Source organism: Lytechinus variegatus, chromosome 5 (assembly GCF_018143015.1).
Source record: "Lytechinus variegatus isolate NC3 chromosome 5, Lvar_3.0, whole genome shotgun sequence".
NCBI lineage: Eukaryota > Metazoa > Echinodermata > Echinoidea > Temnopleuroida > Toxopneustidae > Lytechinus > Lytechinus variegatus.
In genome coordinates, this window is record NC_054744.1 from 41,496,330 (window position 1) to 41,514,853 (window position 18,524).

At 36.5% G+C, this 18,524-nt stretch overlaps 1 protein-coding gene across 1 annotated transcript; it reads left to right on the plus strand.

Moving 5' to 3' along the window:
• Positions 1-10,568: 10,568 nt before the first annotated feature.
• On the plus strand, positions 10,569-18,187 carry LOC121416178 (cytochrome P450 2U1-like). Its single transcript, XM_041609663.1, has 3 exons — positions 10,569-10,995; positions 16,343-17,362; positions 17,909-18,187. Exons 1-3 carry the CDS (start codon positions 10,626-10,628, stop codon positions 18,091-18,093), a joined length of 1,575 nt encoding a protein of 524 aa, XP_041465597.1. The 5' UTR covers positions 10,569-10,625; the 3' UTR covers positions 18,094-18,187.
• Positions 18,188-18,524: the final 337 nt, after the last annotated feature.

Sequence of the window (18,524 nt, forward strand, 5' to 3'; positions counted from 1 at the left end):
AATTGGTGATACTTGTATCCTCTTCATTAATCACTAAAAACAGTCCTAATTGAGTCACTTTTCACGTTATACCATGATCACATTTGTTCTACGGCGGCCGTACGGCGACTCGAAAACGGCCGTTTTATCAATTTTGATTCAAACCACCTATTATGTAGTTGGACAAAAAATGTTAAAACGGCTGTTTTCGACTCGCCGTACGGCCGCCGTAGAACAAATGTGACCATGGCATTACTATATGATAAAATTTCGGCTCGCGCTTCGCGCTCGCATTGTTTAGTTGGATACTTATCTTTGTTCATGATTATAAAAACTGCTCTGAATATTCAGTTCTAAGGACATAAAATATCAAAGATTTTTTAGCTCGCGCTTCGCGCTCGCATTATATATTAAGACCACATGAAATACCGTATATTGTTTATAGCAATAAAAATTAACATATAATTAAAACTTCAGTCTTTAGTTAGGGCTACCCCCTGAAAAACCAACAAAAAAAGCCAGATTGTTGCGGCCAATCGAGAAATATGTTGATCAAAATATTTTTCGGCCCCCCCTATTGGCGAAAGCTGGATCCGCCCCTGCGGTTATTGGTGCCGCGGCCGGGGATCGAACCCCTGACTTTTAGCCAGGCGCCTTAGACCACTCGGCCACGGCACCTCCATTTATTAGGTGAAACATCGATTGAAAAACGTGGAACGTTTCTATGATTTAGAAACATTTCGTATCATGACCATTGTTATCTATTTATTAAGAGCATCCATGTTCATAAAGGCTTTATATTTAAATTATCAATGATGAATCGTTCTGACTGATATGGACGAAATAACAAGAATTCCTGGAAATTCATTAGTAATCACAAATTATACACGTTGTATGCAAAACATATCATCACCCACCTTTGTAGCAATGCCATCATCACATCGTCTGCTTGGTACAGGTAGGATAAGCTGTCACGCGATCGCCGATTGATTTCATAATCGCCATGGCTTTTAGATCTATTAGGACGTGTCGAGATGAGAGATTAAGAGAAGATGTGATCAGCATGTTCTACAAAGATGCATGCTGAGGACTAGAATACAAATGTAGAGATGCCACCGCTATATACATTGTCTAGTATTGTTGTTTTATCGAAGATAGTTCTTTGATGTACATTCATCATATTCGAAAGAAGATACTTTCGAAAATACAGTGCCTGACAATGTTATTATTTTTTGTTTATTAATGATATCAATGGCATAAAGGTGACCGGTAACATTGTCAAAAGCCTAAAATCTTTCTGAGCAGAGTTGGATGGAAAATAACAATATATCGAGCTAAAATTTCTAAATTTGCGGGGAACTCTTACACCATGTCGGTGATGATTTTTAATGGGATATCAAAAACGTGGAGATGTTAATTCTAATATCCTTTCTATTTATTTTTGTGAGGATATTTTAGATCTGAAACGTCTTTCGTGATAGATAATTTGATGTGGCATAGACTAATGAATAGAAGCACACTTTACAGTTGGGTCTCTTGTTCACATTTAAATTTAAGCGAGCGAAACAAGCAGGTAAATTTTTACCTTGGATATAAAGAATCGTCATTATTTAATATAATCAATATGATTCAATCAAGAGCATCATGGAAAAGCTTGTGTGTTTCATATAAATAAGATAGCATGGGACAGTAAGGGCTCTCCATTTACATACCATTAGCGTAGTCATCATGACTGCCATTTGATATGTATACCTCACTTCACAAAAATAATAATATTACTACTTAACATCTAATTTTAAAGTTAATATATACTTTAATTCTCGTTTTGCTTTATCTATTTAGATCGACTTTAATCCACCTGTAAATGAGCTATCTCATGTGTGGTTACGTCGTTGTAGTGATACCAAGTATGTACGTTTCAAACAATTATAAACGAATCTAATTATCTAAATACACTATCATTTTAATGGGTGAGTGGGGCTTGAGAATTCATTTTTTTTTCCTATCCAGAGACTATATTTCTGATTTTGACTTTTTTTTAGCTACAAATACATTTTGAGTGTGTTTTTCGTTTGTCGTCACCGCAGCAAACTGTGAATTTACAAACACAAATAAAACTAATCTTCTTAGTTCTCTCGTTAATTGTATTTTTTTCTACAAAACTGCTTTTTCGGTTTCTGTATTTTTACAATCTTAATATGATGATGACAATAGAAACAGTTTCATTTATTTGCGGAACCATGACTGCAACCTTGGGTATTGTATTCTGTTGATGCGCGCCCTCAAAAATAACCCCCCGAATCATATAGCCTTTCAACACGTGAAACATAAACCCCGCATATCTGGTTTCTAATTGAATGGAATTACCTAAATTGCTTTTGGAAAAGTGTTTGTAAAAGTATGATTTCAGGTTTGCAATGTGATATGAGAGTAATCATCTAAAGTTGAGTTTATTTTGTATTATATTTCTTTCTTTGAGCCATTCATATCTAAATGGTTGAAATCAGAGATCCTGAGGCATTATTGACAAACAAAAGTCGTTGTTTTCAGGAACAGTAGCTGTTATATTGAGCACTGTCCAACATGAAGGAAAATTGTGGAGAGGATATGGATCTCATATGAACCGAGCACGAAGCGCGAACTGATTTTTTTTTAATGTTTTGACCGTAAAGGTCATGTCCACCCCAGAAAAATGTTGATTTGAATAAATAGAGGAAAATCAAACTAGCTTAACAATGAAAATATCATCAAAATCAGATGTAAAATAAGAAAGTTATGATATTTTAAAGTTTTGTTTATTTTTCCAAAAAAAATTGATATGCACAACTCGGTGACATACAAATGATACAGTGATGATGTCCCTCACTCATATTTCTTTTTTTTATTGTGTGAATAATATAATATTTCATTTTTTACAGATTTGACCATAAGGACCGACTTGACGGAACCATATAGTATTAAACAATGTTTATTCCACATGTTCAGGGGGAATGCTTCACTTGACAATCTGGAAAAAAATAGAATATTTCAAGGGTGAAACAGTCTGTACGACTATAGCTTAGTTAAGCAATCCAACCAATATATATATAGAGAGAGTTGAAGCCAAAAGTTTACATACACCCATGGAATTCAGTGAAATTTGTTCGCGTGCCAAACATCATCGCACAACAATTTACTATATCTTCTGAAATAAAAATAACATTAGGATGAATTTGGAATCAAATGAAAGAGAATATTTAAGCTCTTTCACATGATTGGAATGCCGTTGGGATTAAAGTATATTTCAGGAGAAATTTTCTTTGAAGGAAAAAATAATATTCATGCCAAATGTATTCTATTGTTTTTTATTACATTTTCAAACATCGTTTCATAGAAATATATAAATTCAAATCTATGATTCATATTACATCTTCTATCATGATACGTCACCACTGGACAAAAAATATAATCTGAAATGTCTGTGTTGAGAAGTAACTAACACAATTATGTGAAAAGTTTTTGTCAAGTTTTTATTTTTTAATTTGTCTATTATAAGATTCTTGGGGAAAAAATGACACCTAAATATATTTCAGCTCCTGACAAGGAAATGTGATGAAGGAGCATAACATACTCTGTTTGGTATCAAATTTGTCATGATAGAACAAATATTTCACAAGATATAGTAAATTTTATGATGTTTGGCAATTGTCAACTTTGTTTGAATTTCCTCGGTGTATGTAAAATTATGTTTATGATCCTGAACAAGATGCATAACCAAATATATGCTTCGAGCGCGAAGTGCGAGCAAGAAGTTTTTGATTTTTTATTAATATACATTACGTTAATACGTCCTGGTCTGGAAAGGGATCTTTTAAGGACTGTTTAAAGTTGCCTATGAAGTCAATTCATATTTCAACAATCAAATGAGCCGATTTTTTTTTTGTCATTCCGACCTCTAAAAAAAATGAATATCGCGCTCTTATTTGGTTTATTTATCGGCATTTTTTGTAATTATGAACAGGATAGATATTTAACTATATAATTGATGCGAGCTCGAAAATGAATTTATATTTAGAGCTAAAAATGGTACACTCTATTCATGTTTTGTATAATTATCATGATTAGAATGGGTATAATTGAGTATCTTCCTACATTAATAATGGGAGCTACGCATCTCAATTTACACCTGGAATCTGGGTATTATAAATACTTTTATTTTATCATGAAAATCAATAATGGGAGCGCGAAGCGCGAGATGAAAAAATATATATTCCGATCTGAAAAGGGGTCAATTTAAGCACCATTTAAAACACTGTGTACATGGTGTAGGGATATTGTGAAGTGGATTTGGATTGCACTTAATAAATGGTGTGAGCGCGAAGCATGAGTTGATTTTTTAATCATTATTTTGACCCTATACCGGGTCATTTTAAAGATATTTTGTCATATGGAAATAATGACTCTCTTTCCCTTGGCGCGAGATAAAACTTGTAGATATTTTCCATTCTGGAAAGAGGACAATTTAATTATTTGGAGTCAATCGATATGTCATTATCTTATTAATCAATAAACCTAATAAGAGCGCGATATATGTTGATATTAAGGCCTAAAAGTGGACACTGTGAGTACTTGTGTAATCACGAATAGGATGCGAGGGTTAATATGTTTTTTTTTAACAATTTATTAATGCGAGCGCAAATCGCAAGTCGAAATATTTGATATAAAAGGCGATTTCTAAGTATGTAGTTTGTTAAAATCCATCTAGAGGTATACATAACTCACCTGGATCCGCTAATGAAAAAAGATTTGCCATTTTTTGTGCTTACTCATTGGCAGAACATTTTTGTGTGCATATATATTGAGACTCCTGCATAAATGTACCTTTACCAAAAAATGGAATCATTTGAACTTTTGATCAATTTTTTTTTTACTGTACTATAGATGTAAAAACCAACATTTTTATTGTGTGTGGTTCAATTGCCGTTTTCTGTGTAACAATACAATTATTTTTTGGTTTACACATTCTTGCCCCACCAATATTTGATTAGTGGGGCGATAGCCCCCTGCCCCCTGGATCGACACCTCTGTAGAGAAGCTGACAAAGTTTGATACAAACAAAATACAATTTAGCAATAACTACGTAATTTTACATTTATCGACAAAGACAAATAAAGAAATAAAATGGGGAAAAGAAGAGGAAAGGCAAAAAGGGGGAAAATAGGAGGAAGCAAATAAATAACATAAAAGGTGAGGGGGGAGACTTGGAAAATGAAAAAAAAATATTTCATGTCACTCGACAAAAATTTCGCTCGCGCTCGCAATGCCTGCTCGATCTTGCTTAATATGGAGCTCGCATTCTTCAATTGTCAAAATATGTATCGTCATCATGGCTAAATGTAAACAGTCCTTAACAGATCCCTTTTCGATCAGGCCATGACGTACATCAATAATTTCTGTTCACGCGCAATAATTACCTGTAGTTACAAACGCATCAGGTTCAAGTTCACAAACAGTCAAACATTGCCCAGAATGTTTATATTTCAGGACAAAATACATGAAATCCCCCCCCCCCCCAAAAAAAAAGATAGCTTGAGCTTTACGCTCGCACTATATAAATAATGTGTTTGACATTTTTACACATTCATGTTACTTACTCATAAGAATATATGAAAAAAATATGGGTGAAAAATAACCCCCCTCTTCCCATTAGCGAAAGCTGGATCGGCCCTGTGTCGACTTTACTTTTACTAACATTGGGTTTAAAGGATGCTTCGAGCTGAGAATATCATATCTGAATAAATAGAGAAAAATTCACAGAGCAAAATGCTGGAAATTTCATCAAAATCGGATGACAAATAACGAAGTTATTGAATTTTAAAGTTTTGCAATATTTTGTAAAAACAGTTATATGCGCGACGTCATGTATATCCTTAAGGTGGGCTGATGATGACACATCCCCATATTCGGTTACACTTCGTAATTCCGAAGGTTCTTTATTCCGAAGGTTCGTAATTCCGAAACACGTAAATTGCCTATACCTCGATGTTCGTTAATCCGAAAACGAAAAAGGGTTCGTTAATCCGAACATTTGTGGCGTAATTCCGACGATTCGTTATTCCGAAGGTTCGATAATCCGAAAACGAAATAAGGTTTGTTGTTCCGAAGGTTCGTTTATCCGAAAACGAAATGAGGTTCGTTGTTCCGAAGGTTCGTTAATCCGAAAACGAAAAAAGGTTCGTTATTCCGAAGGTTCGTTGATCCGAAAACGAAATAAGGTTCGTTTTTCCGAAGGTTCGTTAATCCGAAAACGAAATAAGGTTCGTTTTTCCGAAGGTTCGTTAATCCGAAAACGAAATAAGGTTCGTTAATCCGAAAACAACATAAGGTTCGTTAATCCGAAAACAAAATAAGGTTCGTTAATCCGAAAACAACATAAGGTTCGTTAATCCGAAAACAAAATAAGGTTCGTTAATCCGAAAAAATGAAAACCGGGAAAGCAGAGGCAGAGGCAAGGGGAGGGGGGCGGGGGACACTGTTGCCGTTTAATTATCATATGAGGATGGGAAGGCAAGGGCGGCCGAACGAATTTTCGTTAGGGGTAAAGCCACTGAACAAATGAAACTCATACGTCAAAATGGGCACTTTGGTCATATTTTCACCTTAAGACTATCATCTGCTTGAAGTCATTGTGTGTTTGATAGTGATTAAGTAGAGAAAAACTTTTTCGAAGTGACTTCTTATTATGGCAAAATGTATATTTAGGCTTTATTTTTCGGGAGAGATTATAATGAGCGAGCGGCTTGGTAAAACAAATTCAAAGGTGAAGTTGTATAACGTTTTTTGTGGTCAATTATTCTTTAAATGGCATTATTGCGAGGTGTTGCTAGCGTGAATCACAAGCTAAAACTTTAGGTTATTTCAATAAAAAATGAAAATTAGTTTTTTAAAATCCGAGCAGATTTCTGCTGTCATTAAAAAGATGTGCATCTAACTAAAGAATTAACACGAGCGCAAAACGCGAGCTTAAACATACTGACCAGAAAAGGAACCTGTTAAAGAAAGCATTTAGTGACCTCTTTAGGAAGCATATTTCACCAATCGAATGAGAGTGCGAAGCGCAAGCTGAAATTTTTCAAAATTCCAGCCTGAAAACTTAACTTAACTTGTATACTTTAAAAAGAGTATTTTATTTCGAAAAAAACATGAAAAACGGCATATTTATTTTTGAAAAAGGTACTTTCCCATTTTGGAAAATATTAATTCCCCAGTTTTTTTTTTATTTCATTTTGATGCCCCCTGCCTCCCTCCCGGCGGATCCAACTTTCGTCAAATAGAGGGGGGGGGGGCAATTTTTTTAGCCATATTTTCCTTGATCGGCAGTTTAAAGTTGATTTTTTTTGTTTCTTTGAAAGGGTAGTCCTACACTCTAAAAAATGAAGTGCTAATTTAGCTCTTAAAGAGCGTGTATAGTGACCGCACTTCGAAGTGCTGATTTGTCTAGTTCAAATTGAACTAGACAAATCAGCACTCCGAAGTGCAGTCACTATACATTTGTGATCTTCAAAGCGAGATGCCTATGTAACTAAATTTAGATAATAACTGCTAGCAAGAAGCGCGAACAGAATTTTTAAATATATAAGCTCTGACCTGATCTAAAGGGGACATTTTAAGAACTTTTTGCAGTTAGCCATGAAGACGATGCGTGTTTTAACCAATGGCGGCGGAACGTATTATTTTTTTTTTTTGGGGGGGGGCAAAGCAAAAAAAAGGGGGCCAATAGGGGCAATTTGGTGCAAACGGATATTTTCACCATTAGATTATCATCTGTGTAAAGAGGTTGTGTGTTTTGTAGTAACTAAATTGAGCACAATTTTTTAAGTGATCACTAAAGTTATATATTTACGTTTCATTTCTGCGAGCGTAGAGAGCAAGCGGTTTGGGGGAAAAGTCAAATCTGAAGATGTAAAATTCGCCTTTTGGTCAATTACTGTTAAAAGGGCATCCTTGTGAGATGTTGCGAGCGAATCACGTGCTCAAACTTTTGGAAATTTCATGTGGGCCTAGAATGATAATATTGATATAGATATCATTTGCCCAGGGAAGCCACTTCAGTTCTGAAAACTATTCTCCCAGCTATTATTATTTTTTTACAAGAATTCTTAGAACACGTAGAATGTCCAGTTTTCAGGTTTGAAAATCGGAAAAATTTGGCTCACGTTTCTCGCTCGCATCAAGTATTGTTTATTGAGGAACTCATTCTATTCCTGGTTACAAACAAAAAGAAGTACGAAATGTCCAGTTTTCAGGTTGGAATATCACAAATTTTAAGCTTGCGGTTCGCGCTCTCATTATTTAGTTCGTGAGATATCTATATTCTATTCATGAGTCACTAAATGCAGTCCTTAAAAGATTACTTTCTGAAGCCTGTTGCATAAAACTTTTTACCTGAGAAAACTCTGGTAAAAACTAAAAACTATAAGGTTAGTCTGATTTCCGCCATTGACTTTAGCACAGGGCAAAAACTTCTGTAAAAACAACCTGAGTTTTCTCAGGGAAAAGTTTCATGCAACGGGCCCCAGGTCAGTATTTCAACAAATTACAGCTCGCCCTCGCATTAATTCTTTAGAAAGATACACATCTTTCTCACGATTACAAAAAAAAATGCTCCGAATGCTCACTTCACGTCTTGTTACATGAAATGTCTACTAGTTTCAGCTTGCGATTCGCGCTTTCAACATCTCACAAGGATCATTATTAGCATTATTTTTATTACCAGCAGAAGCTGTTATTAAAAATGACATCCCCTCCAATACAAATCCTATTATCTAGAGGTTGCTCGCGCGCTTCCAACACACTTGATCCCCTGCATCTTTAATTAAACCATTTGCTTATAGGCAGCAATTGCTCAGATAAAATCGAAATTAGCCTATGCTTGATCAGGGCGCCATTCTTAATGAAATACATGCTTTGGCCCAAACACACGCATGTATCATCGATCATTATTACTATCATTGCATAATATCGTGTAATCTTGTAATGACAACATCGTTTGTGTTACCAAAATGAATTATTTTCATTTTCGGAAATACGAACCTTATTTAATTTTCGGATTAACGAACCTTATTTCGTTTTCGGATTAACGAACCTTATTCCGTTTTCGGATTAACGAACCTTCGGAATTACGAACCTTATTTCGTTTTCGGATTAACGAACCTTCGGAATTACGAACCTTATTTTGTTTTCGGATTAACGAACCTTCGGAATTACGAACCTTATTTCGTTTTCGGATTAACGAACCTTCGGAATTACGAACCTTATTTCGTTTTCGGATTGACGAACCTTCGGAATTACGAACCTTATTTCGTTTTCGGATTGACGAACCTTCGGAATTACGAACCTTCGGAATTACGAACCTTCGGAATTACGAACCTTCGGAAATACGAACCTTCGGAATAACCGAACCTTCGGAATTACGAAGCTTCGGAATTACGAATGTATGCGCCCCATATTCCCTTTTCATATGTTATTACATGAAATTATAATTGTTTCATGATGTGTGTCCATTATGATGAAGAAGTTGCACAATAAATAACTATTGCACTTAATAGTTATCAATCCAATCATTTAAGTTCTTGGGATAAATTTTTTGAATAAAAATTATTTTACTAAATAGGTTCATTATTGCGGATTGAAATAATCGCTAGAGGGTATTCATTTGTCTCGCAATCTACTATGGTCAACAAGGAAATTCGTCATCACTCTCGCAAAAAGTGTTCACTGGCTTTCTAGGAAATTCGTGATCACTCTCGCAAAAAGTGTTCACTAGCTTAATAAAATACAAAAGAACAAGTAGCGATATGACATTATCAGCCCCCATAATGAATATTCATAAAAACATGCCGATAATTGTTTCACCGGAATAATGCAAATAAAAAATGCAGTTTGTTATTTGTTATTAAATTTTGATCAAATTATCAGCAATTTGCTCTGTAAATTTTATTTTATTTATTGAAGCATAAATATCTTCAGCCTGGAGCATCCCTTAGTACCGCCTCATCTCCCACATTTCGCTCAAATCGGACCCTATTAAACAGTGTTGGGGCAAAACTAAAGTATATCCTCTAAAAAGTATTTTAGTCTTTTTTTCAAACCTTGGCCATTTTGACCGTAAACACGTAGCTAATTTCTTAGCGAAATTACCCTATTCAGTATTTTAGAGTTTTGACACCCTAATTATCTTGAAGAGATCCTTTTTATTTCACGCGTTTCTGTGGACGCGCGCCTGGTATTATTACATCGACTCGTCAATCAAGTACCGAGTTCAAATCATGGATCAAGGTTTAGAACATCTTGACCCGGCTGATTGGCAGGTCGAAAAAAAATGCACATTCATTAGGGGGTCACTACGCGTAACATGTATGTACAGGCCTATGCGAAATGCGCACAATTGGCACTGATACAGTCTGGATCTTGAGACTAGTTTATATCATGTCAGAATTGATTACGAAACCTGTGTGGTGATATGGGTCCTTACATAATAGCATTGTAGTGCATTATGTATAGTCCATGGTATAGCCATACATGTATGTGATGTAGTTCCATGGTACAGCTCAGGGTCCACACGAAGTTCGTAGACTCCCGGGTCTGACTACTTTGACCAGTAAAAAATGGAGACTCTTCTTAGCTTTATGGATACAACAACTTCCTTAGTAGCTCTTCTTGTTTTTCTGCTCAGTCTCTTCTTCACCCATCGTTTCTACCAAGGCAGAGATGAAAAAATAAAATCGCTTCTTCCGCGGGGCCCGCGAGAGTGGCCGATCATTGGAATCATCCCCAGTCTCGTCGGCGACGAACCCTACAAGCTTCTCGCTGGTCTGTCCTCCAAGTACGGCCCGGTGTTCTTGAGTCGAATCGGAATGATTCCCACACTCGTAATCAACGATTTCAACGCAATGAAAGAGGCTTTCGCAAAGTCTGGGGACGATTTCGCAGATCGACCTAGATTTGGGATGATGGAGTACATTACGAAAGGGAAGGGTAAGTAAATGAAATTGGAATAATTGACATGATCAATAGTAGTGTTATAAACACCACCGTCTTTCTTCCCGTGAGGTATTACGTAACACGTAGATATTGTCTGTTATTGTCTCTTTTCGTTTCCCTTAGTGGCCACATGAATAATTTTACGAAGATAACGTTTCGTTAACATGTTATTTAGATATTATGCTTACATCAAGACGAAACCTTGTTTTCGATATATCACACCATTAAAACATTTTCATTTATTAATGGATTAAAAATATTCAATGTTGTTATGGTTTTAATTCAAAATAAAAAAGATCTCCACTTTCCGTTTTCTTATGTTATTACATAAAATCATATTTTTTTCATTATTTCATACTTGTGTGAATAATATGTCTCCCTTATAATGAAATGAGTTGCAACAATAAATATCTAATCAATGCACTAAATCAGTTGTCAATCCAATTTTTCGAGTTCTTGGAGGAAAAAAATTGAATAAACCTAATTTCATATAATAAAATACGAAAGAACAAGTGGAGACGTGACATCATTGGCCCACCTAATGAATATTCATGACGACTGTTTTTACAAAATATTACTAAACTTTAAAATTCAATAACTTTGTTATTTGTTGTCCGATTTTGACAAAATTTTCGGCACCTTGCTCAGTGAGTTCTACTCTATGATATATTTTTTGTATACTATTGGTAGAAAATTGACACTGATGTCTATTTATTTTTGTGTCTTCTATATTATATCTGATAAATCATAATTAAGCCAAATTACCAAAATTTGCAGACTACCAAAAGTATTGTTTGAAAACAATATCATTGAAATTTGAAATTCTCAATCTTATCAGAAGAAGGGGGATGTTACGATATCAGTACACCTCCCGCAACATGGATACCATGCCTGTTGATTGACCTGCCTAGCTGGCCTGTATAATAGACCTGTATATAAGTTCACTACTAAAGTCTCCACCAGAGTCCTTTGTGTTGGATCATCCTACGTCTAGTTATTACTGTGAAGTTGTATTTTGATGATGTTTTATATTGTTTTGCCTAAGTGAGCAGAACTTAACTGAATTTTAAAAACTTTTTTGGGGGGTTAGAACATCATTGTCCCTCAAGATATTGCTATAATTAGGGCTAAAAGATAATGCTGATGTAAAATGTGAAAGAAATAACGCCTGAAATTCATCCTGCTACCCTCCCCAGCTAATTTCAAGAGCCGCGCCAGAACATTTTTAAAAGGGATGTGAGCTCTATAATGATAATATTCTGGTGCGGCACTTGAGACATGGGTCGCTGGGACATTGACTCACCATTATCAGAGAGATTCAAACATTGCTCTTGCAATAGTTTACAAAGTGAGATAATGAATGTCAACGCACTTCCGCATTGTCCCATTTTATTCGACATTGAATCAATGTCAAATTCATATTCACAATATAACGACACTGTTGTCTAGGAATATTTGAACATTGTGAAGGGTGCAACAAGCCGTGAATCAATGTGGGTACACTCTAAAAGATGAAAGGATGGAAAGGGGTAAATCAACCTTTTAAACCGAGAGCCGATGAGTGACCTGATACTATAGGGATGGAAAACGCTGTCACTCCTCGACCTTTTGCCACCCTTTCACCTTTTGTGTTTTTAGATTGAAATTATTCTTCTTTTGGTCCAACTTGTAGGCCTAATCATGTCCCCACTTTGCCCCTCCTTTGAATAAATAGGCTTATCGATTACGGGGATGGATGAGTTGTTAGTTTAAATGAAAATGTCTCAAATATATAAATATTGATGTCCCTCTCGTTCATAAATCCTGCACCCACCCCTCATATTTTTTTGCGGCCATTACGCGACTGACGTAGAGAGACATGGCAGGAAATTCCGATCTGGTAGTTCAGCCTCACTTCAGGTTCATATTGTTTCCTCATTGTGATAAAAACTTACAGGAAAACGATCTGACTGAAAACCAAAGAGGTAAACCAAAAAAGACAGTGGATGGACATGGTTAGTTATATTGATTATATAAGCCATACCGACATGACCGAATACCTCTTTTTCCAAGATACTTCAATGCATAAGATATTTGTAATATATAAATATGATGTGCGCTTTATAGCGGTAAAATGCTTCCCTGATTCTTCTTTGGCTATGACTATTTCATCATGTTTATTACAATGTTTTGTCGCGGGGGGGGCCTCCCATTCGAATTTTGAATCTTGTACATTAGCCAATGGGTTCGCCATCCTAGAGGGGACCCCCCCCCGAAAAAAAGTCACCGCGCATGTGTATCGAATGGCGCAATATGAATTCATAATTAAGCATGATTATTGCCATCACACGTAGGCTTACAAAATTCAAGATTGTGTGCATTCCGTGAATGTAGACATACAAAGATTTTTAGCTTTCAATTGCTTACAGTATCAAATTCCTTCTCAAGAATAGAATATACAATATGTCAAATTAGAAATCCATTGGTAGAAAAGTATACAAATAACATCAATTAAAAAATTGATAACTTCCTGCAATAACTTAATACACATTTCAAACTAATTAGACGTCTACATGCTATACACGCCCTTCTGCTTTGTGACTGTACATATTGTATGAGGTTCTTTTTTTGCTCATATTAAGCGTGACGGTTGCCTAAATGTAATACGTCACGGTCTTCTCAACATGAAAGGGAATATATACAGTGCGTATCAAAAAAAAGTTTACACTTAGAAAAAATCCTGTAAAATTATACATTTGCAATATCCTGATAATTTTTCAACATTTTAACATTGGTACAGATCCATTTAAGCAAATGACGATATAACTGTCGAAAAATATTTCCGCTTGAGTGAGCACCACTTACTTTTGAAAAGTTAGTGAAAAATGATTTGCGCAGAACTTTGAAATAGTTATGCGAATAAAATTAGACCTAAATCATGAAGAACGTGTGCAATTGAGCTAGTAAAATTGATTTGAATATATCTTTTACCTTTTTAACTTGTTTCCTTGCCCAAAACACTTCGAAGAGTGCATTGCGCCCCACCCCACTCCCCACACACCGAGGCCATCGTGACGATATTTGCTTTACACTGAGCTGCGATTTACATGAAATGGCTTAGGCTTGATTTTCATTTTGTTAATCATTGTCAAGCTTGGGAAAAGTGTGGAGAAACAAATATTAAATGAAAAATGACATGTAAACCCACTTTAAATGATAAAAACTTAATGAAAAAAGGTGAAAATGTTTGAGATAAACTTTTATTCAGAGTTAGTTATGTCCTCAGATCCAGCTGGCACAAAAGGGGTAAAGGAGGCAAAATTATTACAAAATGCTTGAATGTATCCCTTTTATTTCAATTGACCAAAAATCCGAGGGAAATTTATGAGTAATGTTTCGCAGGGTAAGTCTAATTACGCCCTTTCCCCTTGACACAGCGTGAAAACGAGCATTTCTGCGCAAACAGATTTCTGCGAGCTTACCAAAAATGGACAATGCTCATTCAAGTGTAACATTCTGTCAAAACTCCTACTGTAGAACGACCTTTTGTTATTCAAAATGTTGCTTTCAGGGTTCAACAAAGTTTGAGATGTTCAAGGTTTGAGTTAACGATGTGACGTTGGTCTATTGAGTTCATATCTGTAATTGTTTGCACAAAGATGACATTAATAATTGAACGTTGAACGTGGCAGGTGTATATGAACACCCATTAGTATTATCCTAAATTCTGCATTATCGGTTGATAAGGTTTGGGAGGTTCAAAGGTCGAGCTCAAGATGTTCAAAGTGACTGCCGATGATTTTCATGTATTCAATTCAATTTTTTTCAATTCAAATTTATTTTCATTCTTCAAAATGATACAAATAAGAACATGATAGATTGATTCAATTTAAATAAACAATAGCATGAACGAAATTCAATATTGGAAAAAAATGACATATTTTAAATTAATTTAAATTGTTTACATAAACAAAGATAACAATATTTCAAGAAATACGCGAACATATTATCATTGCTTTTTATTTCACACCATGAACACTGATATATGTATATATTGTTATTATACCTGTACATTTCTTGCATGTATGCCTATCTATTTTTCCCTGTGTACTATTTATGTATTTTATTTCATTCTGTTCATACACATTAAAAAAAAATAGCACGTTGTTTAAGCCTGTCACTCTAATAACAAGTTTTTGAAAAAACTTTTTGGAGCTGTTGTGCTATTCCCCAGACATGCTAGGTGCCGAGCAGTAATTTATTTATCATGGAAGCCTTGAGCCCCTGCGATATAGAGCTGGGGACGGGGCTGTCAACCCCCCGCCCCCTCACCCAGCTCTAGATCGCATCCTCGTGATAAGAAAAAAAGGCAAGAATTAAAAGCGAAGGAATTTTGTATAGAGACAGGATAAACGTGATGAGCTATACGTATTATTTTCGGTTTTCCATCTTTTACGAGTACGGTCTGGACGTTACTCTGGTTCTGGATCGAGTTGCGCTTAGAGAATCAAGAGCGCTTTTTAAAGAATATTTCTCAGCATTCATTCAAAAAATTCCGTAGACTGTGTCATTATTTATCAATCAATTTTGTTTAGTGGAGGTATATTCCCGTGACATGGGGGCATTTCGTTCATCCTGGCTGACGTGACGCACGAGACTATTTACCAATATAATTCATATGAACATGGACCTATCAATAGGTCCATGATAAGAAAAGAGCGCTCAGAAAAAAGAAACAACTTGTTACATGTCATCATGGACCTATTACGTCCATGATGTCATCAATCAATATATAAGAGTGAACTCGGCAAAATCTGATGAAGCAAAGTTGTAAAATCCAATGTTTTCATGATAAAATTACATAGGCCCATCTCAGCCCTATTGGCATATTACTTCACCATGATGGGAAAAGTTCTGGAGAACGCTAAGTAGTGCAATATCATGTAGGCAATAGAAAACACAATGCCCCCTTACCTTGGAGTTCAGGGACTGGTTACTTTTTCTTATGCTTTTTTTATACTGAACAGCGACATGAAAATGGAGAAGAAATGGAAGGAAGTCGATTCGGTTGATCTTATTTTTTCATTCAATTCTATTGTAGGTTTTAGCATTCTCTGGAACTTTTTGAATAACATATCTTGTCTATGAAATTGTATCAGGTATAGATCTACTAACAAAATATCTTCCCATGCGTGGTTCTTAGAAAGTTAAGGACGTAGGAGGTGCCTGTCGATTTTTTATGGCAACTTTTGCTTCTCCCGTTTTCGAAACATCTGATCCCGAAAATACGAATGCCTCTTTATTCAATTATTACGTCTTCTTTTACGTTTCATTAGCCATTTCTTCTTCTTTTTCTATGCAGGCATTATTTCAGCTCACGTAGGTGACAGTCAGCGAGAGAAACGTCGTTTTGGCCTTGCCGCCCTTCGAGAACTCGGCATGGGTAAATCTCGTCTCGTCGAGAACATAACGGACGAAATTGAAACATTGTCCGAAGTCTTTGTTGGCTACGAAGGCAAACCTTTTAATCCTGCCCACGATATTACTGTGTCCGTTTCCAACATCGTATCGTGGATTGTCTTTGGGAAGCGATTCAAGCACGATGATACTGCCTTCAAGCGTTTCCTGGAAATAATTCACGAAGGAATCGAGATTTGTGAGTCGACAGGCGCTACAGGATTTATCCCCATGCTGCAGTACTTACCATTGCCTGTCTGGAAGAAACTGGCTGACAACGAGGCAGAATGGAGGAAATTCGACAGTGCCATGATCAAAGATGCCCTGCAGAGGCCTTCCTCTGAAGAGCCATGTTTCGTTCAGATGTACCATGAGGAAATGAAGCGTATGCAACAACGAGTCAGCGCAGGCGGAGTAGGTTCAGACGTGCTCAGTGGTACGAATGGCACCAGCGACTCTGACGGTGGTGTGATTTTTAATGAAGAAGATATGCGTCAGACTCTTGGGGATTTGTTTGCAGCCGGAACGGATACAACTGCCACAACACTGAAATGGGCCATTCTCTTTCTCATACTGCATCCAGACGTTCAAAGTAAACTCCATGAAGAATTGGACAGTGTGTTTGGACGCACTCGAAAGCCAAGCTTGGAGGATCGTAAGCAAATCCCTTACACTGAAGCGGTGCTTCTGGAAGTCCAAAGGACGGCATCGGTTGTTCCCCTTGGTGTGCCACATTCAGCGAGTTGGGACACCACGCTTAATGGACACCATGTCCCAGCAAATACCCTGATCTTACCCAACATCTGGGCTGTCCACCATGATCCAAAGGTCTGGAAGAACCCTGATGAGTTTCGGCCGGAAAGGTTTTTAGATGACACGGGAACGACTGTTCTTCAGCGAGAAGAGCTCCTCCCATTTTGCATAGGTAAATACAATTTGAAAGCTTAAAAGATTCGACCCTATCTTTATACAAAGAAGGGTTATTGAATCTCTGAGGCCTGTTCTTAATTTAAAAAATTTATTTGACAATTTTGACTTGAAAGCAATTACCGCTTTTAATATACTCTTTAATCAAGCAATCCAGACGAAATCTAAACATGATAAAGAATAAGAACAGTTTGTTTTCCTTTCAGAATATTTTGCTGGTAAGCAATAATGTAGGTCCATAAGTCTCTCTTTTCATTCGTTTTTGCAACTTACTTTCTTGAGTATACTTGGATGTATAGACTGGTAGCACAACTTTGTCGTTCTTTACTGGTCTATCCCATCTGAAGTATAGGTCAAACTTTTTTTTTCAATACCTTTCTAGGGATGACTTAAATTGGTAAATGGTGGCAACATTGTCTATTGAGTATTTTATTTGGCAGAGAATTACAATCTGTAGACCTTACTGAAAGGTACATGTATACTGCCAGAGTCTAGTGTTGAAGCGTTATGATCACTATCGTTTATTCCTTCATTCTTTTTGAAGGCAGGAGAAAGTGTCTCGGAGAGCAACTCGCCAAGATGGAATTGTACTTCTTCTTCACCCATCTTCTCCACCGCTTCGAATTCCGTATCCCTGAGGGCGCCCTTCCACCCAGTACTGCAGGAAAAGTTGGTGCCACACGCAACCCAATGCCGTTCAGTGTGTGTGCAATACCGCGTTACTCATAGCAAGAGTCTAGGGAGAGGTTGGCTCGCAACAAGTCAGGGATCGCGGAACGGTTTTGAAAGTGGGGGGGGGGGGCTGACCATGCTAAGAATCACAATCAGATGGTCACTTTTACGTTTTTGTTCACGGTTTTGTAAAAAAAAAGTGGGGGCTGAAGCCCACACAGCCCCCCCCCCCCCGCCATTTTCGCGACCCCTGCAACTGTCTGACGTTGGTGGTAATTGGTCATTACTAATGGACAATGAAAAATTATTCTCTCGCAATCATAAAGAAACTATTGCGAATGTAAAACCTGATCGCCATTACTGATAATTATGCGTTATGAATTACGAGTTCTGGGGCCTGTTGTATAGTTACGATTATTAAAACGCAACTTTTAAAAAGTCATACACGTATTTTGGATCTTGTGGATTATTTGGTTGTTTGTTGCATT

Coding starts and splice junctions, on each gene's coding strand:
- LOC121416178 (XM_041609663.1), top strand. CDS start 10,626: ATGGAGACTCTTCTTAGCTTTATGGATACAACAACTTCCTTAGTAGCT. Junction 10,996..16,342: donor GTACATTACGAAAGGGAAGG/GTAAGTAAATGA, acceptor TTTTCTATGCAG/GCATTATTTCAGCTCACGTA. Junction 17,363..17,908: donor GCTCCTCCCATTTTGCATAG/GTAAATACAATT, acceptor TTCTTTTTGAAG/GCAGGAGAAAGTGTCTCGGA.